This window comes from Xenopus laevis, chromosome 1L (genome assembly GCF_017654675.1).
Source record: "Xenopus laevis strain J_2021 chromosome 1L, Xenopus_laevis_v10.1, whole genome shotgun sequence".
NCBI lineage: Eukaryota > Metazoa > Chordata > Amphibia > Anura > Pipidae > Xenopus > Xenopus laevis.
In genome coordinates, this window is record NC_054371.1 from 143,460,360 (window position 1) to 143,488,276 (window position 27,917).

Sequence of the window (27,917 nt, forward strand, 5' to 3'; positions counted from 1 at the left end):
GTGGGAGAAAGGATGGGGCGGCACCTGGGAAAGGTCGAGCTGAGGAGACGAAGGTTGGGTGGAAAGGAAGGGACGGCCCATGACAAGAGGTCAGTAGGAGGGGAGCAGGAAGCCAGGCTCTGGGAAAGGGCGGGGAAATGGAAGGCGGTTAGGAAACCAAGGAAACGGCCGGACGCTCAGCCTGCAGGATAGGCATAGGGAACCAGATGGTGCACAACGATTGTTGTTGCAGGAAGCCGACTGTTACGAGAGCTGCACGCTGACCCCCCGTGCGACTGCCAGGTAATATGGAGCCGGCCTGGTGATGATATAGCGCGTGCCATTAACTCTACATATACATGGCCCTTTCCTTATAGCGGTACGTGGCATGCTGTGTAATGTAATGTCTAATCCCCACTCTGCCTCGGTTATATGCATTCAACAGACATCTTGAGGCCTTGAGGGGGACTTGTTTTAGGGTTACACATCTAATGTTAGAGGGCAAGAAATCTAATGTTTTTGAGGTCATATAATACGTTTCCTATGTCGTTTTTTCTCATCATAATTCAATGCTCATTGATTCAAATCATAATTGATGCAGGTATTTGATCCATTATACAGAAAGCTGGAATGACAGGCAATCTCCCATTTAAGCAAATAATTCAATAAAACGGTACCTTGAGCCTGATCGTGACTTCATGAATCCATAATGATGGCAAAACAATCCGACTGGGTTTAATGTCAGTAATTTTTAGCAGAATTAAGATGTGGTGATTGTCATTAAGTAAAGATCCCTTATCTGGAAAACCCCAGGTCCCATGCATTTCGGGTAATACATCCTTTACTATTCCATAAGAATTGCATTCTCTACGGCTAGGGCCAGATCCTTATGAAAGCAGATTCTCCGCAATCTGAGAACTGCTGCTGCCCTTGTCTTTCTAACTGCTGGCTGATTTTGGTGCGAAAGGCAAAATGTTGTGTTTCGGCACTGAAATTCACTGCGCCTGCCTGCACCCAAGCAGAAACAATGCTTTTGGGTGCAGGCAGGCCAGGAGTGGAAGCAGCGGATTCTTTGCCTTTTCCCCATTCAGAATTATTGAATCGGAAGTGATGCAAACAGATTTGTCGAATTTTGTTGAAGAACCGAAAGTCTCTGCTTTTTGATCCAAAATCCACAAAGTCTGTTTGCACTCTTCCTATTCTATATTTCTGAATGCAGTAAAAAGAAGATGCTACTGCCAGTGGTTGGGTGGAAATTGGGCAGTGGATTTCACCCACCGTGTGGCCCTAGCCTAACAGTGACAGCCCCCTGGTAGAATGTTGGATTTGCTTCTAGGAGACTTTTTGTCAGGATAAGCATATCAGTTATTACTTTCTATCGTTAGGGTGGTTACAACTAATCAAAATGTCATTTTGTCTTTTTCAGTACCTAAAAGTGTCATTGAATTTGTGAAAGATGATTGATTCAGTCCGTATACGCCATCAGGGCTCCATGGATTTCCTTTCGCACTATGAATATCTGTGTGCACTTCAGGATTCTGTCCCAATGCCAGCTGTAAAAGCAAACCTCCGACATGGCAGTCTCAGCTTCAATGCAGATCGGATAAAACTCTCTGATTGGCTGCCTATTCTGAATTCTCTGAAAATAAATAAGAGTTTACTAAATGTGTCAATAAAAAGTTGTCACCAGCCAGGACTTGGGGAATCAGGTAAAAATCATCATAAGAGTTATCGAATCTTTCACTGGCGTAACTATAGAGGAAGCAGACCCCAAGGTCACAGGGTACTGGACTGCAGGGTCTGTTTTTTGTATAGTGTTTGAATCCCCCTCCGGCAGGAACGCCTATGTGTGCCTGGCCTTCCAAAAAAATTTCTGGCGGGGGGACCTGGTGTGCTCTTGTTACGCCCCTGGAATCTTTATTCCATTTATATACCTAAAATACAAGACTTTGCTTAACTTCTGTGAACAACTTACAGTACAGTCCATTCAGCCTACTGATTGTTACAAAACAAAAAAAGTTACATGGGCAAAAAAAACAGCTTGCAGAGAGGGAAAAAAAAACGTTTCTCTCCTTCCTCTCCCAACCTATTAGTGATTTTAGTACAAGCCAGTAGGGTTGGGCGTGTCTGCAAACTAATCACACAGCCCTATCGTTTTTGGAAAGAATAATAACAAGGAACATGTGGGGAGGCTGCCAGGAGCCGGCAAAAAGGCTACACTAATTTGTACCATGATATGCACAATACCCCTTCTAAATTTAGTATTCCTGGTCCATATGTATAGGAGCAGAATTAATCTGGATAGATCGATATGTGGCTCTTTAACAGTGAATGTTTATGTGACAGGTGCTGAGAAATATGGAATTCATTTTAAAAGGCGCATCCCCCCCATCCGATCAAAGGACATGACTTTTCAGCTATGTAAAGCAATTGCAAGCTGCTTGAGCGTTTCAAGCTCTTTAAAAGAGTTAGAGCTTCATGGGCTACCTCTACGAGAGAGAGATTTAAGAACTTTAGCAAAGGTAAGAACTATAGTGTGTTGGTGTTACTAATGATGTAGGATGAACACAGGTGCTATTGATATATTATAATAACTATAGTAATTGTATAAGAGGACATAGCACATAGCCTTATTTTCTGTATATTTTCTTTCAAATTAAAGGGTTAAAACTGGCTTCTTGATTAGTTTAGTAGAGCGAGAACTCTACGTAGTTCTGTTTTGAATGCAGAGCATGTTTTAACTGGTACATGCAATCTGGTGGCCCACGAGAAGGCAGTTTTATGGGGGTTAAAGACTGACTTTGTCATATACAGATGCTTACATGCAAAAAAAGGAATATTCTGTGCACACAATAAAGCATGCCATGCTATTGTTAATAAGAATAATCTGAAACTTTAGCAGTCCTTTATAAATAGGTGGCTACTTCCTTTTAAACACTGACATGTTCCCTGCAACAGGTGTACATTTTATAATGACTTCTTTTGCTGGTGGAGGAATTAACTTATCACCAAGTCTTTATCTATGTGTTATATCATCATTTTATCATATTTACAGTGATGCTTTAAAGTAACATTTTTCAGTATTTCTGCATGAATATGACCTAAAACATGTTTTTTTTCTCACCACTAGATGAGAACCCAAATAACTAACTAACTAACTAACTAACAAACGAACTAATCAAAACATTATACTTGTTCATTTACATTTACAGCTGAATGTAAAAGTTAGGCACCCTGCCAAATTACATATTTAGCTAATTATGTAAGTAAGAATTTGTAAACAACTCCTGCAGGAATTGGTGTGTTAAGCATATTTGCAAATATTACTGAAAAGTTACGTTTTATTTTACAAACGTTAAAGTTAGGAACAAAGAAAACTAGTAATGGTGGTATTTGCAAAAGTTTGCCCCCCCCCCTGCTGTTTTGCAGGGTCCATGATTTGTCACCTGTTGACGTTTTAGAGATAAGGAATCTGGCACCCCAAACTTCTAGTTGTTCCTAAACAGCCATAGGCTCCATTAAGCAGCTGAGGGAAGATCTGAAAATGAAGCTAACTGATGCCTACAAAGCATGGGAAAGGTGGTAAAAAAGATTGCAGAATACCTTTAGCTCGTAATTTCTACTACCTGTAATGTCATCAAGAAATGGCATTTAAGAGGAACTCATGAAGTCAAGACAATATATGGAAGACTAAGAAAACGGCTTGTTTGCTGTCCAGAAAGGTTAAGCTCATATGATTGCAAAGATCTTTTGGAAGGTATGGCCCGACACAGGAGTGGTGTTACAACTTTCCACAGTGCAGCAGTGCTTGCATAGTCATCAGGAGGACACCTTACCTTTGACATTGTGGATAAAGTTTTGCTTCAACAGCACTTGAGACAATCAGCAAAGGTTTGTTTGGAGAGAAAAAAGGAGCAGAATTTAATGAAGAAAACACCTTGCCAGCTGTTAAATACAACAAGACAATAAATCCTAAACATATGTCAAACGCCACCATGAGTAGGGTTGCCACCTGGACGGTATTTTACTGGCCTGGCCAATAAAAATGATGACTGTTCCCAATGTTATTAATAGGGATAAACGTTAAATATATAGGAAGGCTGGTATTTTTTTCCAGAAAAGGTGGCAACCCTAACCATGAGCTATTTGAATAAAAGAAAGCTGAAGGTTTTGGACTGGCCCTCACAGTCCTTTGATTTAGACATCATTAAAAATCTATGGGTAGATATTAAATATGCAGGGCCAAATGAGGCCTGAAACGTTGCGGTAATGCCCGACACTTGAGCAATAAAGGTATTTTAACTTTTACAAGAATTGTGGTGCTGTTCATATCGTACTTTGGCTGCATTTGCTGGTGGGAAGTGGCCACTGGAGAACCTGCACCCATATAAAGAAAGTAAAAAGATTTAACAAGGTTGTGCTGACTATTTTGACTACAGATATTAAATATACAGTGGCCCAAGACAATTTCAGAAGTGATAATCAGATGTGAGTGCCTGTCTTTTATTTAAAGAATAACATCTCTTCCAGGTTTGTGGAAACGTGTCATGGCTCAAACAAAGGAGATTTCTGAGGACCATTGAAACAAAACCTTAACTAAACCACATAAAATTATGACCACATATAAGACTGATTATTAAGACACAAGGGTGATTAAAGATACAATGAACATTGATATCATTATTTATTTATTTATTTTGTTTAAGGGTTTGGCTGCATCCTCATCTGTAGAAAGCCTATCTTTGGCATATTGTTCCTGTGGAGATGAAGGACTGGAAAGTAAGTTTACTTTTTGCTATTGGGATTTTGTGTGCAAAAGATCATATGTTATATTTCACAGATTTGATATTCAATAAAATTATAGAATTGATCAAAAGTCTGAGTACTTGTGGAAGGCACTGCATTTACTCATGCCCTTATATGAAAAAATACTCTTTTTTTTTTTCTTCCTAATGACCCACCAGCTGTACTACTGGCATTGTTTTTCCCAGACAACTAACAAGGCAGTTGTCCTATATGTTCATTATCACTTGAAAACATGTCTAATAAATGTTACAGGGCTGCACTCATAGCATTTAAAGGGGAACTATCGCAAAAATGAAAAATGTAATATAAGCTTCATTATACTACTGGAGTAAGAAACTTTCTAAATACAGTCAATTAAATATTCTGTACCGCTTCTGAAATAATCACGTTTATCTTCACTATTCCTCTCTCAGCATCTGTTTCTTTTCATTCTGTCTTCATGCAGCAGTTTGGTGTCAGATATTCATTGACAGTTAGATCCAATATATCTTATAGGGGGTTTCCTTTTGCCTAGAAGATGTATTAGAGCTCACTCTATTAAACTCACCAGACATCATGTCTCTCTACATGCAGAATTTGTTCAAAAGGCAGTTATTTTGTTAGATTTTGTTTGTACTGGAATCAGTTATTTGAGTGAGCTCCTGCTAAGAAAGGAGCCCGCTATAAGATATATTGGATCATTCATCTAACACCCAACTGCTGCGTGAAGACAGAATGAAGAGAAATAGATGCTGAGAGAGGAATAGTGACAAACTTGATTAATTTAGAAACAAAGCAGAATTTTTAATTGATTGTATTTAGAAAGTTTCTTTTTTAAGTATGATGAAGCTTATATTCAATTTTCATTTTTGCGATAGTTCCCCTTTAAGTTAGATTGCAATCAGTGCAGCCCTTCTAGCTGCATTTTCTAAATGTGTTTCTGAATTAGTGATATTGTAACTCTATGTTAAAGGCATGGTGGGCATTGCTTAATAATATTGCACCTTTGTTAACATGCCTATATAGTCTAAATATTATTTCTAGGATGTGGTTTTACTGTATTTTGGTTAGGGGTGCAAATCCAGGATTTGGTTTGGAATTCAGCCTTTTTCAGCAGGAAAAAAATCACATGGCTTTTCTTCACACAAAGAAGAAAGTCAAAAATTTTTTAGCTGCATGCACGGTTCTCTTTCCCCCTCCCTTCCCTGATTTACATATGCAAATTAGGGTTCGGATTCGATTAGGTATTTCAGCCGAATCTTTCACAAAGGATATGAGAGTCCTTAAGTGGATTCGGTGCATCACTAATTTTGGTAAAGGGTAAAACTTTTGATATTTAAATGTTAGGAAGGTGATGCAAAGGTGGCTAACTAAGATGTTAATCTCCGCAAGCTTTCAGAACATGTCGCTTCCTTTTTCAAAGCTGATTACTTAGAAGCTATGTTGACTCAGCTTTGAAAAAGGAACTGAAATGTTCTGTGATGATCCTCTTAGCCAATAAAGGTATAACATTTACAGCACTTTTCTTATGTTTCATATCAAAAGCTTTATCCTATAACTTTTTGACTAACATGATACAATACCTTTACTTGGAACTACAGTATTATGTGAAATTTACATTTTCTCGGTTGAAAATCCTAACTATATGGACACTTACTAATAAACCAGTCACAACAAATGGTTTAATGGAGAGTGGTGTTTATTGGTACTACAGGTATAGGATCCGGGAACCCGTTATCCAGAAAGCTCTGAAATACAAAAAGGCTGTCTCCCATACACTCCATTTTATCCAGATAATCCATATATATTTATCTAAGAAGGAAATAAGAGAGATAAGCAAGACCTAGACCTAGGCTCTTGTGGAATCATAATTCTTTGTATATTTAGGGCTAGGCCACACGGGAAGCTTTCAGGGAGATTAGTCGCCTGGCAACTAATCGCCGCGTCTAATCTTCCTGAATGGTTTGCTGGTATCTTGCACCCGCTAGCGCTAAAGTCACCTGCACCTATTCACACTCGGCGACACGTTTTTCAAAGTCACTCGAAATTGCCTCGTATTGCCGCGTGTAAATAGGCGCGGGCGACTTTAGCGCTAACGGGTACGAGATACCAGCAAGCCATTCAGGGAGATTAGTCGCCTCAAAGACGCGGCGATTTGTCGCCAGGCGACCAATCTCCCTGAATCTTCCCGTGTGGCCCTAGCCTTAGAGTCAGATAAAATATCTCTTCTTTAGGTGATTAGCGTCTGCTCACATCATTGCTTTCTCAGTCCCTCTTTGGTAGTATTGTTCCTGCTGACACTGTTTTGTGTATTTCCTTTTCTATGTTTTCTTGGTTTCCATGGAAATCTCTACAAGATACATTTAACTGAATGTGTAAAGCCTTTTACAGTGGTCTCCACAAGCTGCAGGATATGAATTAATGAGCAGACAAGAGGAATGCATGATGCATGCAATTCATATTTTCATTGCTTCTCAAATTAAGTACCCAGCATCCTTTCATATACAGTAACATATAAAACATTATTTGTCATGCAGTTAAGCCATTAAGCCACCCAATGTTTACTTTGCCAAACACATGAAATCTTTACTAAATGCATAAACGATTTTGTTTTTAGAGAGCTGTTAAAATTTTTGTGTTTCAGTCTATAAACTTTGTCCCAAAATTGCAAAAAAAAATTTTTTTTTCTGCTTTCAGTTATTTGTCATAGTGTAAAGAATTCACCTACTATCAAGATAGTAAATTTCACAGGGTGCAACCTGACATGGCGTGGAGCGGATCACATAGCTAGTATAATTAAGGTAAACGACCAGCAATGTTTGTACGTTTGTATGGTCTGATGTCATGCAAAAAATTTGAGGTGAATATGTGTAATTTTATCTTCATAGCATCAGGCTACCAGAAGGCACAGTGAAGCCTGGGCTGAAAGTCTGAGATACAGAAGGCCTGATCTTGACTGCATGGCTGGTTTAAGGCGTGTCACTTTAAACAGCAATACCCTAGTGGGAGACCGAGGAGCCATTGCCTTGGCAGAAGTGATTGGCGAGGACCTCTGGTTAAAAGGTAGAAATAATTTTAGAATACAGTTTGAAAATAGAGCATGTGCAGTTTCATAGAGAATACAAAATACACCCACATACTAAACCATAGCCTGTAATTATTTTTATACTATTGCAAAACATTTTGAATCATATACACGAACGATTAGCCCACACAAAGTAATCATGTTCACCTTTAGGTTACTGCTGCCACAAAATAAACTAAGCCATTTGTGGTAGATACAATTACTCATTCAACTGGTAAAATGAATTTTTGCAGCTAAGACTTATAGTTTGTGGTGAGATAAGATAAGGTTAGGTCAGTGGACTTGCAAGACATGTTCTCATATACAAACTTTGCTTTCTGAGCTTTGACCACCTTCGTTTTCTGGCTTCAGCCTTGACTGCAGCAGCTAAAGTTTACTGTGGGGAAACACAGTCAGTATCTTTGCCACCTTAAAAGGGGATCTATCGTGAAAATTAAATGTAATATTAGTTTCAGCATACTGAAATAAGAAATTTTCTAAATACAGTCAATACTCCTCATTCTATCTTCATTGAGGAGTTTGTTGGCAGATGAATGATCCAGGATATCTTATAGGGGGGCTATTTTTACCTAGAAGATGTATTCGAGCTCACTCTTTTAAAATCACCAGAAATCCTGTCTCTCTACATGCAGAATTTGTGCAAAAGGCTGTTATTTTGTTAGATTTTGTTTGTACTGGAATCAGTTATTTGAGTGAGCTGTAATACATCTGCTAGGAAAGGGAGTCCCCCCTATAAGTTATATTGGATTATTCATCTGATACCCAACTGCTACATGAAGAGAAACAGATGCTGAGTGAGGAATAGTGAATATAAACTTGATTATTTCAGAAACAACATGATTGTATTTAGAAAGTGTCTTACTTCAGTATGAAGCTTATATTACATTTTTATTTTCGCGATAGTTCCCCTTTGATGTTTTGGTTATTTAGAGAGCCTGCATTGAAATATCACAGCACAGCTCACTGCTGTAATCACACTCAGTAAAACTAGTCTATGATATCCGCATCTTGATTGATCATATTTTTTTCTATTATTCATCTTGCACTCTTGTTAGGTGGCTGCACATTAGGAAATGTCAACCCAAAAAAAAAAATATTTTTTGCCTAATAAAAGAAAACCTAATTCTAAGCAACTTTGCAATATACATTTGTTACACATTTTCTATGTTTTTTAAGTTGTTTGTATATGATATTAAAAGCATTGTTTGTCTGGCCATTTCTGTTCTCTGCCCTGGTGGCTCAGACTGTTGACACAAAGTAAGACAAGACAAATGATAAACAGACCTGTCTGTGCTGGGGAACAAAGACTTTTGCAACATTTTTTAAAATGTAATAAACAGGAATTAAGCAAATGCTGCTTTCCAAGGCAAATATTTTCACAAATAACTTTAAAAGCACTGACAATTTTAAATACATGTATATTGGAAAGTTGCTTATATGAATGCTTTATTTTATTAGACAATTTTCTGTTCTGGGGTTGACTTGCCCTTTAACAGTCCTATTTATAAATATGAATACACTACGTAATATATTGTTTATTGTAACCTGTTGCATATATAAATCATTGTTGATTGTACATTTTTTTAATAGAGTAATCTTTGTTGTCTAAATGGTTCTTTTTTCCCCCTCACTACAGCACTAGATTTTCGTCAGTGTGGTATTTCCAATGAAGGTGCACAAGCATTTCTTAATGCATTTCAAACCAATACAACACTGATAATACTGGACATCAGAAGAAACCCGCTAATAGGTACCGATAATTACAGATACTCTGTTTGTTCAGAAACTTGTGTGTATAATTCAGTGTAAGCTTAGAGTTGATACAAAATTAGAATGTGTTTTGTAATGGTCCCAAATGTATATGTATATGTAGATGACACCAGACCCTGACAGAATTAAACATATGGGCACCAGCAAGGAGCACATCATCTTTTGGAAACAGAAGTTAAACTACTCTTTCATTTGTTGTATTCTTTTAATGGTAATCACAAAGGTGATATGGTTACATTTTTATTTTGCCTTTTTTACAAAATTTTTTTTTATATATATATATATATATATATATATATATATATATATATATATATATATATATATATATATATACTGCTTTTTATTGATTAGTTGCATGTTGACCCGCACCAGAAGATTCGGAGTTTATAGATCTGCCATTGTACACAACCCAAGCTACCTTCCTGTTTTATTGGCCATTATAAAATCAGATGCTCATTCTAACCCGCATATGTAATAAAAGGCACTCTTTTTTCCCAAGAGGAATAACCCATAGCAACCAATAAGATGTTTGCATTTAAACTGATGACCAATAAATCCTACCTGCTGATTGGCTGCTGTGGATTACTGCTTTTGGGCAAACGTGATACTTTTTATTACATAACCCTGTTATTCCTAAATCAGATTCATATGAAAAATATCAATGTAGTTGAGCTTATGTGAAAACAGCCCATGAACACTTAATCAGACACATGGTATATGATGATTACGAGAGGAAATCATAGCAAGTTGCATCTAACTTGCAGGGACCTTTACTAGACACAATAAACAGACTGTGTTATGATTGGTCATCACATATGCAGAAATTTTGTGACTTTTGTTAATTGTAATTGGCCTTGTTAAAGCTTGTCATTCTTCGTTCTATTGCTTTAGACCGTTCATTGCTCAAGACCATTATTGAGAGAGTGTTAATAAATGCGCATGATACCAATTCAGAGGTATGCTTCTCCAGTTACTGTAATTACTTTATTTTATTACCAAATCTTTGATCACTCTATCATTTTCTCTATTAATTATGCATACTGAACTGTTACTTTACTGTAAAACCTTTGCTACTACTACTCTCTGTATTTTTATTAGGGATGCACCGAATCCAGGATTCTGCCTTTTTCAGCAGGATTCAGCCGAATCCTCCTGCCCAGCTGAACCGAACCCGAATTCTAATTTGCATATGCCAATTAGGGGCGGGGAGGGAAAGCGTGTGACTTTGAAGTAAAAAATGTTTTCCCATTCCCTCCCCTAAATTACATATGCAAATTAGGATTCGGTTTGGTATTCGGCCAAATCTTTTGCGAAGGATTCAGGGGTTGGCCCGAATCCAAAATAGTGGATTCAGTGAATCCCTCATTTTTATGGCAGTTTCACTACAAAAGCAGTATATTAAAGTAGCAGGTTCTTAAATTCACTTTTGCAACCACACATGTAAATGTCTTTGATTCCCCCTTTTTGGCATGGGCTCATTCAGTTGGGCTTATGAAGAAAATGTGCATGAACACTATCTGAACTTACAAAAATAATTATAAGTGTAATTTTTACTAAATCATACTTGATTCCATAGAATAAAAGGAAATCATGATGATACATGTACAAAAAAATTACATTTATATTTATTTTCATACATTCCGACAGTGTTAATTTTTGGTGTATTATATAAGCCCAACTGAAATAGCTCATATCAGAAAGGGCTATATTTTTCTTTTAACATAGATACAAAGGAAATAAAAACATGAGTTTTGCACAACTAGCTGCTTAATGCCTGATGTTTTGATGATAGTCAAGTAAACCTAAACCCAAATCCTATGATGTTGCTCTGCTCAGGAAAGAGATCAGAAGCCTCCGATGCCCTTTCCCCCATCTCCTTCCTGAGCTGAGCAACATCAGAACACTTTGTTTTCCTTCTGAAGGTATATCTTGTTGATTGTCTTTGACTGTTATGTTACAGTAACTGCCTAGCAGGTGACACTGTTGTTACATATATAATAGCTCTGAAAATAAATTAGTAAATTGCTTAGAAAACCACCCTGTGCTATTTTTTTTTTTTTTAAGGTTTACTTATACTTTCATTGTTTAACTTGCTCATGAGCTCCTGTCCTGTTTAAGTTAAAAGTAAATGTATTTTGTTTCCTGTTTTATTGCAGTACAAATGGTACACATCTCTATCTACCAAGGATAACGGGAAAGTAAGGCAAAAACGGAGATCTATAAACAACTGGAATGGACGAAAAGGAAAAAACACTGTCCGTGTTGGTAAGTGTTGCTTTTCCACATTAACAGCTAAAAGGCCAGTAACACCAGGAATTATAATGTCATAAATGCATTAAAACATAATCACTCCAGATAATTACGACCCACTTCTACAAAGCGTGATATTTTTCAAATACCTTTAGTTTTTTCTTGCAGCTACTTGGGGGACACAGGAACTATGGGTTATAGCTTCTACCACTAATAGGCAGGACACTTGGAACAAAATTCTCCTCCCCATGGGCTATAACCCTAGGCAGAGACTAATTTAATTCAGTTTTTCTAGTGTCCTCAGGCGGTATGGACATAGCCTTAGCAGGCTTACACATAGATCTAGTCAACGGTCCCTGAATAGCTGGGACACCAGGGGATGAATTCTGTTAATACCATTCCCCGCCTTTTCACCCTGCAGCATACTATTTGCCAGTTAAATGCTTCCCATGCAGCTCCGCAGCCACGACTGGAATTACGGTTCATACACTTCCTGTAACTGGCTCCTTATTGACCTGGTGCACTGGAGGTACTCCCTGGCAAAGCTGCCCCACCATCCGCCCCTTCCGGTTCCTTCTGCTGCAATCTGCTAACAGGTAGGACGCAGGGACTAAGTCTCCTCAACTCCCTGGAATCCCTTATCTAGGGCATAAATCTAACAGCCCACTGAGGCTAGGGGGCGCATAATGGCTGAAAGGGCTGGTGACGGGATCTTCACCAGGGGTACCTCCTCCTGAGTCAAATACCTGGCATGCGCCAAGTGCTGCAAGAGATTGTCAGTGGGGCACAAAGAACCCCTATGCACTAAATGCAATCCAGCTGAGGGCCCTTCTGTGCCACTATCAGATACCTCTGCTAACGGGGAGACTGCATCCTCCGCTGGTCCCCTTCCCTCAAATAGGGATACCCCCAGCCCCATACCTTCAGTTTCTGCAGCAGGTTCCCAGCCTGCACCTGACTGGGCTGTCCAACTGTCTGACAGCATTCCCAGACTGGCAGATTCCCTGAACAAATTGATTGCCAAATTAGACGGTCCCAAAGGTAAATCCTATAAGCATCATGCACCCCCCCTCATCCGAGGAAGAGATCGTCTATCCTTCACCCAGCTCTATTGCTCACGACCAATCACTTAAGCTGGCCATAGACGCAAAGATCCGATCGTACGAATCGTGGATTCGTACGATTTTCGGACCATCTGTGGAGAGTCCCGATATTTTTTCGTCCGTCGGAGATCGGTCGTTTGGTCGATCGGACAGGTTAGAAAATTTCTGTCGCCTGCCGATAATATCTCTGCGTGTATTGCCAATCGTACGATTTTCAGTGGGAGACTGTCACTAGTGTTGTCAGACATAAGTATTGTACGATTGCTGTCAGGGGCAGAACATTGGGTGATCTGTTCTTGTTTGATCGGAATGAGAAAGACTTTGATCTGAATGGTTAGTGGAGGGTCGGGAGATGGGAAAGTCCGATCGTACGTTGATTCGGATCTTTGCGTCTATGGCCAGCTTTAGTGAGGGAGAGCTATCAGAGGAACAGGATCCAGTAGAAACTGAAGTCCACCACTCATTTCCTCAGTACTAGAGATGCTAAACCTATCCGATAAAGGGGCAAGTAGATGCACCAGTTTCCCTGTTATTAAAGAATACCACTCTCCCAGTATCAGATGCGTCCTCCTTTAAAGGAGAAGGAAAGGCTAAAATCAAATAAGCTTTATCAGAAAGGTCTATATACATACACCAGTAAACCCTCAAAGTAATGCTGCTCAGAGTCCTCTGTCAAAAGAAACACTGCATTTCTTTCCTTTTATAGTGTACACACTGGCTTCTGTATCAGACTTCCTGTTTTCAAGATAAACCTCCAGGGCAGGGCTTGATCATGCTCAGTTTGCTCCTCTCTCCCTCCCTCCTCCCATCCCTGCTGTAATCTGAGCTCAGAGCTGTAAGTGTGCAGGGAGAGACTCAGGCAGGTAGTGATGTCACACCAAGCTTCTATCCTAAACAAACAAAGACAGTGTCTAGAACGGTTTACTCAGGTATGGTAAAGCATTCTGCAGAAAAAATATAGCATTCTAGCTTGTACTATTGTGGCTAATCTGTTGGCAATAAATCGTTTTGGAGCTTTCCTTCTCCTTTAAAGACGCAATGGACAAGAAACTAGAGGGAATTTTGCGCTCCTCCTTTAGTGCATCAGGTGGCGCGCTGAGGCCCATCTTCACCTCTGGCTGGGTTAGCAGAGGAGTCAAGGCATGGTCGGACTCCCTGTTACATGGCCTAATGTCAGGTGCTCCACACCAAGAGATGGCACAGCTGGCCCACCACAAAGAAGCCATTGCCTATATCTGTGAGGCCACCCTGGTTGCAGCACAGCTTACCAGCAGAGCTTCAATACTATACATTGCTGCTAGGCGCTCTCTGTGGTTAAAGCTTTGGTCCGCAGACCTATCATCTAAAAATCGCTCCCTTCCAATCCCTTCAAAGGAAACCTACCATGTGGCCCTGAACTTGACAAGATTATCAGTCAGGCGACGGGTGGCAAGAGTACCCTTTTGCCCCAGAGTAAGAACCACCCTTCCTTTCTCAGGGGACATTTCTTTCGTACCGGAACCAATTCACCCAAGGCTCCGGATTCTGCTCAAAACTACAATTTCAGATCCAAGTATCCGTCAAAACACAGGCAAGGCTAGCAGCCGCGTAAGGCTCAAAACAAGCCTTCAGACAAGTTAAACTCCGTTTGAAAGGGCGGCCAACCCCTCTCAGTCTGCCCCGGTGGTGGTGGTGGGGGGGGGCAGCTGAGGCTCTTCCAAGGGGTATGGCTAACACACACACTCAGTATTCCAGAGATATCACAAAGTGATATCTCTGGAATACCACCTAGAATTCCCCCAACTCCCACCCCACCGCTTTTTCATGTCCAGGTTACCCAAGGACCCTCTTTGCACAAGGTCTTTCCTAACCGTGGTTCAAGACATGTTGGAATCAGCCATCATCACTCCAGTTCCAGACTCAGAGATTCCACGGGTTCTATTCAAATTTGTTAATGGTCCCCAAAGCGGACGGGTCTCTCCGGCCGATTCTAGACCTCAAGCATCTGAACAAATTCATCCGCCTAGCAAAATTCAAGATGGAATCCCTCCGGTCAGTCATTGCTGCCATGACACCAGACGAGTATCTTACGGCTTTGGATGTAAAGGACGCCTACCTCCACGTCCCCATTTTCCCTCCCCATCGCAGATTCTTGAGACTTGCCTTCCAAAACACTTCCAGTTCACCTCTCTACCTTTCGGGCTGACCTCAGCACCCAGGGAATTCACAAAACTCATGGCAGTATCCTTTGCAGCGATCTGGTCCAGGGGGATATCCATCACTCCTTACCTGGACAATCTCCTGATCAAGGCTCCTACCTACCATCTAGCGTCAACACACCTCCAGGTTGACACTACTGCAAGAGTTCGGTTGGAAGATAAATTTACAGAAATCTTCTCATTCCCTGCCAGACTATGGTGTTCCTTGGAATTACATTCAGCACCCAGCTCCAGAAAATATTCATTCCACAAGACAAGATTCACCAACTCCGGTGCCTAGTCCACCGTCTCCACAGGACCCGACACCTCACCGTTCGCTCCTGCATGCAAGTCCTGGGCTCCATGGTGGCAACGATAGAGGGGGTGTCCTACGCATAATTCCACCTGAGGGAACTCCAGTGGAATATTCTGTCCAGGTGGCACAAGGGTCAAAGCCTTCTACAGACAATACCATTGTCCTACCAGACCAGATCCTCGCTAGCATGGTGGATGGTGGACAGCCATCTGTCCAAGGGCAGCCTATCAGGCTGCGGAGCAGTTTTTGAGGGAAAAACAGCACAAGGCCTCTGGTCAACAGCAGAGACCTCTCTTCCCATAAACATACTCGAACTTCGGGCCATTCCCGAGCCCTATACCATTTGCAGAACAGCCTCAAGGGACACCCAGTCAGAGTCCAATCGGACAATGCCCAGCTGTGGCATACATCAATCATCAGTGTGGCACAAGAAGCACTCGGGGAATCCAAGACAATATTCCACTGGGCACAGTTCAACGTTCCTCTCCTTTCAGCAGCTTCATTCCCCAGTCGACAAGTGGGAAGCTGACTACCTCAGCCGGCAGACCATAAATCCAGGAGAATGATCCCTAGACGACGAGATCTTCCACATGATCATGGAGAAATGGCTTACTCCTTCATTGCAATGTGTCAAAGAGATCATTTACCTTGTTGAACTGTATGTTCACAGTGTACCTTCTATATCATACAAATACAAGAGTAAATTTTCTTACCCCACATCAAATATTAATATTATTCCTTCCATTCATTAGTTTCTGCCTATAACATAATTAAGATAAGTATGAATATTCAAGCACCAGATATACAAAAAGCAAATCAGAAAGGTTTTTAAACGTATGCATTTGTTGATTTCAAAAAGTTTTGCTGCATTCATTTTATCGATCCATTTTACTTCACATTGTATCTGGCTCCTGGGCCTTCATGTGGAAAAGCACTGCTATAGTTAATGTCTAAACGGAAATTATGATTCTCAAATAATTTTTGTATTCTCATGCCTTTGCATCAGTTATTTGGCGGTGTTCAGGTAAGAAGATATTAAACACAGAGATATTCAAACTTGGCAGCATTTTTTAGCTTAGAAATAGTGTTTGGTATTTAACATGCTTTAACACATTTACAATTCCTTATCTCTCCACCAAACTTTGCTTGAAAGGCCCAGTGTAGTATAATGTTCAGGAGGAGTGGGATTCCACTAATACTAACTAAAGAGCACCGACGAGTTCAGTGCAAATATTCCAATAATGGCCCCCTTTGCCCTAAAGTGAATAATATACTGCCATTGCTTGCGCTTGCTCAGGGTGAACACAAAATTAAAGGAGAAGGAAAGGTTAAAACTAAGTAAGCCTTATCAGAAAGGTCCATCTAAATATACCAGTAAACCCCCAAAGTAATGTTGCTCTGAGTCCCCTGTCAAAAGAAACACTGCATTTCTTTCCTTCTATTGTGTACTCATGGGCTTCTGTATCAGACTTCCTGTTTTCATCTTAAACCTCATTGCCCTGGGCAAGAGCATGCTCAGTTTGCTCCTCTCCCCCCACCCCTCCCTTCTCTACTGTAATCTGAGCCCAGAGCAGGGAGAGACTCAGGCAGGAAGTGATGTCACACCACATTAATACTGCAGCTCCTATTCTAAACAAACAGAGAGTTTCTAGAGCTTTTTACTGAGGTATGGTAAAACATTCTACAGAATAAATATAGCATTCTAGCTTGCAATATTGCAGCTAATCTATTGGCAATAAAATGCCTCCGTAGCTTTCCTTCTCCTTTAAATAATAAAAATGAATAACCCACACTAAGCTGTCCATACACAGGCTGATATAAGCTTTTCGGCATGTGAGGTCCTGACTGACTGATATCTGGCTAAACTTTAGGGCTAAATTAAAAACAAAAAAAAAAAAATCCAATTTTACAAGGGCAGTATTGTTAGGTTGATGCAGTCCTTGTTTGATGTTTCTGTATAGGCCATGCTGCATTATCCAATGGTTGACCGGGCCTGATTTGAGCCCGCGTGTGGGTGTCCAAATCAGGCGAAGATCAACTAATTTAACCACCTCGCCAAGCAAGCAGATCTCAATGCCAATGGCCATCTGTAGAGAAATATGTTGTAATGATCTGCTGCATAGTATTGGTTTGTTTCCATTGCTTCGGTGTTTGTTAGATGTATCTTTATTATGTACTGTAGCTTTCCTAACAGCAGTATCAATGCCAAATAGTTTTATACATGTTAATTAAAAGGAAAGATTGCTTTATTTTTTTTATTTTATGTAAAATGTTTACTATACAGATTCAATATTCGTTGTATATCTGTTCTATTCTTCTCTACAGGGTTCTCCGCTAAAAAGCAAATAGCTGTTGGAAGAAAGTATTCCTCCAAAGAATTGTACTCCCCTGATCCAAGGCCTCCAGGAGCCGAAGGATTTCTGCCTTGGCGTACAGCAGAGAGGGCAAAAAGACACAGGTAGGGTTAGGGTTCTTATTCCATCTATTTGTACAGTAGTCCGTAAACACAGTGATCTAAATAAGGGAGAGGTGAAATGTATATTTCTGTTAATGACATAAAACCCTTTTAGTTGGGAACTTTGCTTACACTTCTATGGTTAGTTTGTTATTGAAGATGTATTGCCTGGCTGATGATGCACATAAAGTAAGACAGGTGTAGTTTCATTGTTTTTAATGTTTGTTCCAGGGAAATTTCAGGAGAATGGACCTCTCCAGGAAAGGTATGTCATATATTTAAAAGGCATTTCAAAAAAGACATATTTACTAATGGTTAGATTCTACAGTGGTAGCTTAAGCCTAACCTCACATAAGGCTTTTTGACAGCCGCAGAAGACAGTAGTGCTCCATGCACCTCCAAGTAAAACCCTTCAGCTTCCATTTTGTGCTGCTCCTCTACCATATGTGTACCCTTTGCTCAGTGTATACCTTTTTACTCCTCCCTATGTCTCATTGGCACCTTTGTGCAGCATTCCCTTATACCTTGTATCTTATATACACCATTTATAGAATTGTAGTTTTTTGGGTTGTATGAATGCATAGTGATGTATGCTTATACACGTAGGTCAGTGTTTTTAGATATAGAAATTTGTAGAGTCCCAAGGCTCTTTTGCCATTCAATATCAGTGAAAGGTGAATTGACAGGTTCTGGGTGGTTTTTCTACTAGGGAGAAATCACAATGTGTGACACTAGACTATTTGTTCAAGATAATTCAAAGATTCTGTGTATCTGGTGCAGAGGTCTGGTAACGGGAATTCCCTTAGACAAGAGGTCCTCTGCACTCAATCCATTATCAATATATTTAGGACATTAAGACATGTTGTGCCTTAAGCTACTGAAAATTCCTTACCCTTTAAACAAAACAGGGATTGCTGGTCCATACAGTATATTGCAATACATTTAAGATGGCCAACTATGTCAAAGTCATCCCTGGTCTGGTCAGTCCTGCACTCAACTTTCATTTGATTCATTAGGAATTCAATTACTTCATTATACATTTTACACAGGGACTAAGTTTTACCTGCAACTTACTTGCTGCTTTCAAGGTTTTCTAGACCTGGCTACCTGCCATATCATGTGGATCTGATCATTTAGCCCTCCGAGCCAACAATTGGATTTTAATGCAGGCCTTTGCAGACCGGTCAGAAGCGGGATTGCCCAAGATAGATATCTAGATATTAGTTGGCAGGGGTAACTAAAGGTGGCCATAGACGCACTGATAATATCATACAAAACTAATTTTTGTATAATAATACTCGGTGAGTGTATGGTGGGAGACGAGCCGACAGATATTGGCAGAAGACTTGGATATCAGGCGGCTTGTCGATCGGGTTGGCTGGAAAATTTTGATCAGGCGCCTTTGAAGGCATTCGAACATCGGCCATTGTTAGTGCCAGTAGAGTTCTATTGTTTCTGTTTGTATATCTGACGATTCAGCTCTACACATGTGTATTGCAAAGATCTTTTCCAGGAAAGATCGTAATTTTAACATCTATGGCCCCCTTAACTACCAACGTGGTCTGAAGGGGTGAGGTCAGCATTTATACATTACCATTTATATACATCTATTAGTGAGATACTTGCAGGGAATCTATAAAGAAAGACATTTGTGATCAGTTGCTTGTTCTTTTGTGAAACAGAAAGGGTGAGATAGTGGGTATGATGTGCAAGTACAGGGCTCTGAAACTTGATGTAAGGATATCCTTGTTTTTTTTTCAATAGAATCTTATATAACTGGAACAGCCCTTTAGGGGAATTAATAATATGTTTGGGTGAAATGTAGAGGGAATTTATTTGTTATCTAGGTTAAGAACAAATAACATCTGGGATTTAAAATCATTTAGAGAAAATAAAAGTAGTGGGTACCTATTTTAATGAAATATCTTTCAAGTACTTGTTTATAAGTAGTCTCAATCTCAAAAACAATAAATAGAAAATTAAATGATAAAACTTCTAAAAAAAACCTGAGAAACTTTACAATAATTTTCTCTTTGGATTTTGCAAAATGCAACATATTTGAGTATGTGCCTAGAGCTTTTAAGTTTTATTTATATTGTGGAACCTTTTCTTGTTCATTCATTATTCACATCATTCCCTGACTAGTTGGCACTCAAAATCATATTCACACACTATGGTCAGTCTTATCAGGAGCCAATTAACCTCCCTGTATTTTATTTGGAGTGTTGGAGCAAACCCATGCAGACACAGGCAGAACATACAAACCCCTTACCCAAGCTGGAATTGAATTCATAACATCAAATGAAAATCAGGAATATGATAATAAGGGAAGCGGACAAGATTTAATAAACGTTTAATACATTTATGACTATTCATGCTTTGTCTGTATCTTCGTGATGGCTGTATGGAAGTGGAAAATTCTAGCTTTCCTTAAATGTTAAACTTAGCTTAATTGTTTTCAAGGGAAGGCACATTCGCTTGTAGCTTTAAGCTGCTGATGTCATGAACATGAAATCCTATATCACTCACCTTCTATGCCACTAGAGGGTAGTCCTGGTCTGTATGAAATATATTGGCATTTTAATCTTTTCTCCTGCAAGGTTTTTGAAATTGATCTTGTATGCTAGAAAATTATCTAGAATTCCCATAACACTGTGTGGGGCATACAGATAACTGGGCCATAAATCACTGAGGACTCCTCTAATTAATCAGATACTTTTCTTTGGTGTGAGGCAATGTGAAAGTGTGAATTGGTCAGAATGTTGTGAGTTACAGTGCAGGACTGTATGTATGTATGTTACTGCTAACATACATAAAATTTTAGCAATAAATTAAAAGTTACATACTTTCTTATCTGTAATTGTGTGTTTAAAAGGAAAAAAAATTGCATTGTGTAAACTTTTCTCCTGCTACCGAACAAAATCTCCTGTCAGCGGAAAATTTCCTTTACCCTGATTCTATTTCAGCATTCTTTGACTTTGTCCTCTTTAGATAGTTATTGCTTATTTAAGCATTTTTTTAAAGTGAGTAATTAAAGTGCCAGCAACATTATAATAATAATAAAATGAAATAGAAGTAATCCATATTATACTGAAAGCCTGCAAGCTTGCCACCCCCAGGTCTTATCACTAGTTGTTTACGACCTATTGGTCCTTGTATTAGGATTATTCTGTCTGGATAAGGTTTTTAGCTTGGTACAGAGAGACTTTTGTCAGTGGTGTTCCTCTTTGATGGCTTCAACGATCACAATTGTTAGTTGAATTGTGAAACAAAAGGAATATCTGTATGTTTTTCAGGGTACAGTACCAGAAAGAAATAGTAAAAAACCTAAAATCAAGGGATTTAAAATTGAGGTTTCACTGTACAATTTATGTCTGTTCAAATTTAAAGTATTTTCTCTTTAGTCACTGGGGAACCCCTTGTTACTTGATTGACCTTCAATTGGAGGTTTTGCACTTTTTTTCTTGTTTTTTTTTTTTTTTCCATAAATGATCACTGGGTAGACAGCATAGCTTAGGAGAAAAAGAATGGCTAAGAAGTTGAAGCTGACATGCCCCTTTTGCTTTTTGGTTGTATCCTGTGTCCAACATTTCGAATTTTGTACAATGTCAGGGTCTGTATATTATGTTTAAATGCATATGCAATTACTCCTGTTTGTTCTAGTTGTCTGGTTCAATTGTATTTAATCATTCAACTTCTTTCATTAGCCAGATACTGCGGTGAAAGTGATTCTGGATAGTGAAACCTCCTCAGAAAGTGAAAAATCTGACAATATTTTGAGTATCCTTGATCGTGAATATGCTGAGTCTGAATCCTATGAAATAAAGAGTGGAGAAAACTACAAACACCTCCAGGTATCAAGTAGCTAATGAGGCCAGTGACATAAATGTATTGATGTATATTATTGTAGGCTATATTATTATACTATTATAAGCAAGTCCGTGTATGGATGTATTTATTTCCCATACAGTACATAAATGCTGATTAATGTATGACATTTAAATAATGTTTTTGGTAAATTTTCCCTTTTTTTGTTAAAAAAAAAAAAATTTTCATGTTGTGTCCTTTAAGCAAAGTGCATAGGATAAACTATTTGCTTTCAACAAACCAGCATTTTTTATTTTTTTTTGCTCTTTATAAATGGAGCCTAAAAGACATCTTATGTTAGTGATATGTCTCCAAGTCTTAATGATTTACTTTCTGTGTGAGGGCCTTTGCTGAGCTGGCACAGCTACAGATTTTCTGTTCAAGGTGCAAAACTTCGTTCATACTTCATATTGGCAGGTTGAACTGCAAAAGTGCCAACGCATGTTAAATGAGGAAAGAAAAGCAAGATTGAGGGCAGATGACCGCATAATAGAGGTACAGTAATCTAATAAACTAATTTTATTCCTGTCCTATGGAAGTCTGTGGCAGTGAAGATAATAATATGCATAAGAAAGGACACCGGTTCTGAAAGATGTATATGTAGTCCTAAAAGTAGAATAGCATGAAAATATCAGCTGCTGATTTTTACTGATGCACATGTACACTAGTAATAACATCATTAATATCATGAGATATCATATCAGTGTCCCTGCAGACTTGCAATAAAATCTGATAACTTGAAATGAAACAAGTCTAAAGGTGGCCATACATTTTGAGTAAGATGGTCGCACAGTTGTAGTTTTTTGCTGGGCTGGTGCTATTATTCTTGCAGCTGTCTCAACAAAGCTAACTGTTTTCTATAAGATATTGCAAAGGAGATGTGTTCCCCTAATATCGATGTAGGTGTTTGGTTCCTTAGTGATTGTTTGCATTACCCCATGAATTTTTATAATAGCAACGTTTACTATAATTCCTCCTGCAGTCCTATGTAAGACGATATTTTATTGTTTTTAATAGTTTTTAGACTTTTCATAAGATTTTATTTAATATTTCCCTTATTCCAAGATATTAATTATCTTTGTTTTAGCTGGAACTTGAAAGCACCCGACTAAGGCAAATTAACCATACTCTTTCTGAGTCTCTTCACTCGAGGACGGTTACCTCAGTAATCTTGGAGGATGAAGGTGTCCTTGACAGCATTGAAAAGTCCTTCAGCAAGTTCCATGCATTTTTGGATCTTCTAAAAGATGCAGGGTAAGTCATGAGAAATACTGCAGCAATGAAGAGCAAGGATGTCACACCAAAACTCTTGTATATATTTTAATTTAACGCATGAAGTGAGTCCTATAGTTTATGCCTGGTAAATAGCATACAGTCATAGGAAAATGTTTGGGAACCCCTCTTAATTCTTTGGAGTTTTGTTTATCATTGGTTGAGCTTTCAAAGTAGCAACTTCCTTTTAATATATAACATGCCTTATGGAAACAGTAATATTTCAGCATTGACATAAAGTTTATTGGATTAATAGAAAATATGCAATATGCATCATAACAAAATAAGACAGGTGCATACATTTGGGCACCCCAACAGAGATATTATATTAATATTTAGTTGAGCCTCCTTTTGCAAATGTAACAGCCTCTAGATGACTCCTATAGCCTTTGGTGAGCGGTATTGTTGACCATTCGTCCATACAAAATCTCTCCAGTTCAGTTAAATTTGATGGCTGCCAAGCATGGACAGACTGCTTAAAATTATCCCATAAATTTTTGATGATCTTCAAGTCGGGGACTGTGACGGCCATTCCAGAACATCGTACTTCTCCCTCTGCATAAATGCCTTTGTAGATTTCAAAGTGTGTTTAGGGTCATTGTCTTGTTGGAATATCCAACCCCTGGTAACTTCAACTGTGTGGCTGATGCTTGAACATTATCCTAAAGAATTTGTTGATATTGGGTTGAATTCATCTGACCCTCGACTTTAACAATAGTGCCAGTCCCTGAACTAGCCACACAGCCCCACAGCATGATGGAACCTCCACCAAATTTGACAGTAGGTAGCAGGTGTTTTTCTTGGAATGTGGTGTTCTTCTTCTGCCACGCAAAGCACTTTTTGTTGTGACAAAATAACTAAATTTTTGTCACATCAGTCCAAAGCACTTTGTTACAAAATGACTGTGGCTTGTCTAAATGAGCTTTTGCATACAACAAGCGACTGTTTGTGGCGTGAGTGCTTCTTTCTCATCACCCTGCCATACAGATGTTCTTTGTGCAAATTACTCTAAATTGTAGCACAATGTACAGATTTTCTTGCAGGTCTTTAGAGGTGATCTTTGGGTTGTCTGTAACCATTCTCTGCATATGCCACTTCTGTATTTTTCTTGGCCTGCCAGACCTGGGATTTACAGCAACTGTGCCTGTGGCCTTCCATTTCCTGATTACATTACTTACAGTTGAAACTGACCGTTTAAACCTCTGAGATAGCTTTTTGCAGCCTTCCACTAAACCATGATACTGAACAATCTTTGTTTTCAGATCTTTAGAGAGTTGCTTTGAGGATCCCATGCTGTCACTCTTCAGAGGAGAGTCAAATAGAAGCACAACTTGCAATTGGCCACCTTAAAAACCTTTTCTCATGATTGGACACACCTGCCTATGAAGTTCAAGGCTTAATGAGCCTAATCCAACCAATTTGGTGTTGCCAGTAATCAGTATTGAGCAGTTCAAATTAGCAAAATTACAAGTACTCAGATTTTCCTGGGAAATGAAAGACATACATACCACTGTTATCTTTTTTTGCTGAAAGTGGAGTAAATTATTATGCAGGCTGAGGGGTTCCCAAACTTTTTCATATGACTATTTGAAGTTCAGTATTCCATTGTGCCTCTACATTGTGCACCTTTTTCTACATGTCTCATTTGCAGTAATGAGCACAAAGCAGGTTTCTTGTGACCATAATGTGCATGGTGTTTTGTCCCATACAAATTTGCATGTGTTTTTGCACCTGGTTGTGTCTGTATCTGAAGCCTTGGATGACATACATTCTATACCTAGCCTGTCCATATAAATATAGGACTCTCCGTTTATTCTTGGAACTTATGTAAGTGTGCAATTTGTATATGTAACAGAAACATTTCTCTCTAGTATTGCTATTTCTTCCTGTTGATATTTAATTGCTACAAAAGTTCCTTGATTTCTGATTACTTCTGCAGCCTGGGGCAACTTGCAAACCTTGCAGGCATAGATCAATCAGACTTTGCTTTGCCAGGGGATCCTCAGATGTCTTCTACCATTGATAAAATAGCCCAGCAGGCACAGATGCCACAACAAGGTCTGCAAGAAACATTCTTTATTCATCAGGTAAGCAGTTGAACCATTGTGGTGCATTTTGGCACTTGCCGGGCTATCAATGAATGCATTATCTAAACTTGACGCCAACAACAACAAACATTCTTGTAGAATCCCTGTCCAAATGCAAAGCTTTTTCACCACAGCCTACACACACCTTGATACAAACACAGGCTCTCATAAATGCAAAGTGATCCATGCAAAATGATCCATGCACACCATCAACAGAAATCTTTCACCAAAGGAAAAAAAAAATTTGCATTGACTTCTCTCACTTTACTGACAACGATCCCCAGACCTAAAAGCTAATACAGGGGTAATTTACATCTTTGGGTTAATAATCAAAAAATAATAAACTTCTTTCTTATTATACTGATAAAAAAACGTAAGGAGCTGCACAATGTTTATGCTCTGCTGCAAAACAAGCTCACTTATTATTTAACAAAAATAAGGACAAGGCACACTCCACTTATGCTTCTGCACAAAAAACTCCAATTGTTCTTCATTAAGGAGGAATAGAGTTTTTGTGCAGAAGCATGAAGTGGAGTGTGCCTTGTTCTTTTTTTTTTTGTTTAGCAATTTACATCTTTCTTTATTTCCCCTTTTAAAAAAAAAAAAGCGCAAGCATTTAAATGACAGAATTTAGCTTTCTTTTGCACCAATGTTGAAGGTTAAGCTGGTTTCATTTTACTTGTTTTTGTCCAGGAGTTGGGAAAGCTTTGTCTGTTTCATGTTGTCATGTTATATTAATTCATCTTTTTTTTTCTCCTAGGCACAAAGCAAAGAGAGGAAAGGTGAGCATATAGGCCCATCAGAATCCTATGCTTTGACTGCTGATACACTCCCTTCTCCCCGAGAGGCAGATAAATATTATGCCAACAGCCAGAAGAGCAAAGAAGGTTTTGATCCTGATCTAAAGGCTAGAGAGACAAACGTGAACAGTGGGAGACTTTCGGCTCTGGAGGTTGCAGAACCTTACTCGTTTGATAAAAAAGGATCTGGAAACGAATACTCTGCCTCAGATTCCAGCAGGAGCCAAAGAAGTAGCACAAGTCGAAAGTCCAAAGCATCAGCAAGCGAAAAGGAGAAAAAGCTGTCTTCAAAAAGAAGCCTCTCCTCTGGAACAAACAAAGCTAGCCAGGAGTCCATAGCAGCTAGGGATGAAAAGGCTGCACTCCTTTCTAATGCCAGTATATCTGAATCTGAAATACAGGAGAAGATTAGTTCTTCCGAAAGCATGCACAGCGGCCCACATTAAAAAATGTATATAAACATTAAAAGGAATACTTTTAACATTTCAGTTTTTTACCTGCTAGTCAGGGAATCTGTTAAGGTGATACCTGAGCACACTGGGCAGATTTTGCACCTGGGCATATAGCAAACAGCCAGTGATTAGTTTTGTTCAGCAAATGCAATACATATGTAAACCCAAAATGGAAAAAAACCTTTGCAAGAAAACAGACATCCTAATATTTTTTAACTGCTTTATTGTGACATCTTTTACAGATTTACATTGGACTGATACATTGTCTTACATTATTGCCATTATTTTTCTTAATAGGGCTATGGCACACAGCACATAATTGAGTGTTTTCCTGCCTACATGATTTTCAGATCACCAGGCAGGTAGTGAAGTGCTCATCTATAGACTTACATGGCAACTGCGCTGATTTTGCTTGCGCATCCACAGGTCAGGTATTTATGACTCGAAAATGCTCAGTGCCACATTCTTAGCAAAAATCCCTTAACTCTGGATATGCCAGCAATCCATAAAGAAGCTGTTGCCCTTACCTGGGATAGAAAATATATATATTTTTTCCAAATAACCTTTAGTGCATAGTAAAAACAATATTGCCGGTTATGTCGGAAAAATCATATTATGTAGCCGAAAATATTTAGTGATGCATTAAGTTAAGTGGATTCTCTCAAATACTTACCCATATGAAATAAAAGACACAATGTTTTGCCCAGGGACAATAAACAATAGTAACCAGTAACATGTCTAACTGACCAGTAAATGCTTCTAGCTGATTGGTTGCTACAGAAGACTAGCACTGTAGCAAAGTTTGCACCATTTATTTCATAACCCTGGTATTTTGCCAAACCAGCTCGACAGCTTTGATAAGTGAGCTCATATTGTACAAATTAGAGGCTGGGTTATTCCGTAGATTCAGTATTTAGAAAAAAAATTCAAAATTGATGTTTTGTTGCATCCTCGCTGCATTTACAAGGAGGCATCATTATTTCATGTATTTAAGTAGTACAGGTGTTAACTGTGAAAAAGCCTGAATTTGATTAAAACCAGGAAGCCATAACTTAATGCATGAACAGACATTTTTTTATGCCTATCTGCATTTAGTCAGCATAAATGGAAATTTCCATAATAGTTGCTTTTGCTGAAGCATTCTCCTTGAATTGTAAACTCCACGGCACACACGGATTTCCATTGCCACATTTATCCCTGAGAGGGCCACAGCGTTATTAAACGTTTTTAGCATTAATACAGTTTGTTGTGGACCATTTAGGATTGTTGTTTGTGCTAAATGTTTACAAATCTTTTTCAACACTGTGCAAATCTGATTTTGTAGAATGCGTTTTACCTGATTTTCAGAATAAATTGTATCACTTTGGGTTAACAGAGTTACTACTAATCAGTAGTACACAAGATTTTACCACATTTGTCTGTTGTTAGGTTTTATTTATAAACTTTGTATAACTTTGAACTTTGTATATTTTTATATAAAGAACATTTAAATAAAAGATTACATATTTTATGGATG

General features: G+C 38.8%; 1 protein-coding gene across 3 annotated transcripts; it reads left to right on the forward strand.

Annotated features, from left to right (window-relative positions):
- On the forward strand, positions 1 to 27,917 carry cep78.L (centrosomal protein 78kDa L homeolog). Of its 3 annotated transcripts, none has more exons than XM_018258910.2 (16): positions 1 to 89; positions 1,406 to 1,688; positions 2,326 to 2,501; positions 4,686 to 4,758; positions 7,462 to 7,565; positions 7,653 to 7,827; positions 9,486 to 9,599; positions 10,514 to 10,578; positions 11,779 to 11,887; positions 17,794 to 17,926; positions 18,155 to 18,188; positions 21,631 to 21,777; positions 22,208 to 22,285; positions 22,878 to 23,044; positions 25,002 to 25,149; positions 25,910 to 27,917. In XM_018258910.2, exons 2-16 carry the CDS (start codon positions 1,436 to 1,438, stop codon positions 26,393 to 26,395), a joined length of 2,262 nt encoding a protein of 753 aa, XP_018114399.1. In that variant the 5' UTR covers positions 1 to 89; positions 1,406 to 1,435; the 3' UTR covers positions 26,396 to 27,917. The 3 variants fall into 3 exon arrangements, with proteins under 3 accessions (XP_018114399.1, XP_018114391.1, XP_018114383.1); XM_018258902.2 differs by lacking the exon at positions 1 to 89 and adding an exon at positions 98 to 358; XM_018258894.2 differs by lacking the exon at positions 1 to 89 and adding an exon at positions 98 to 282.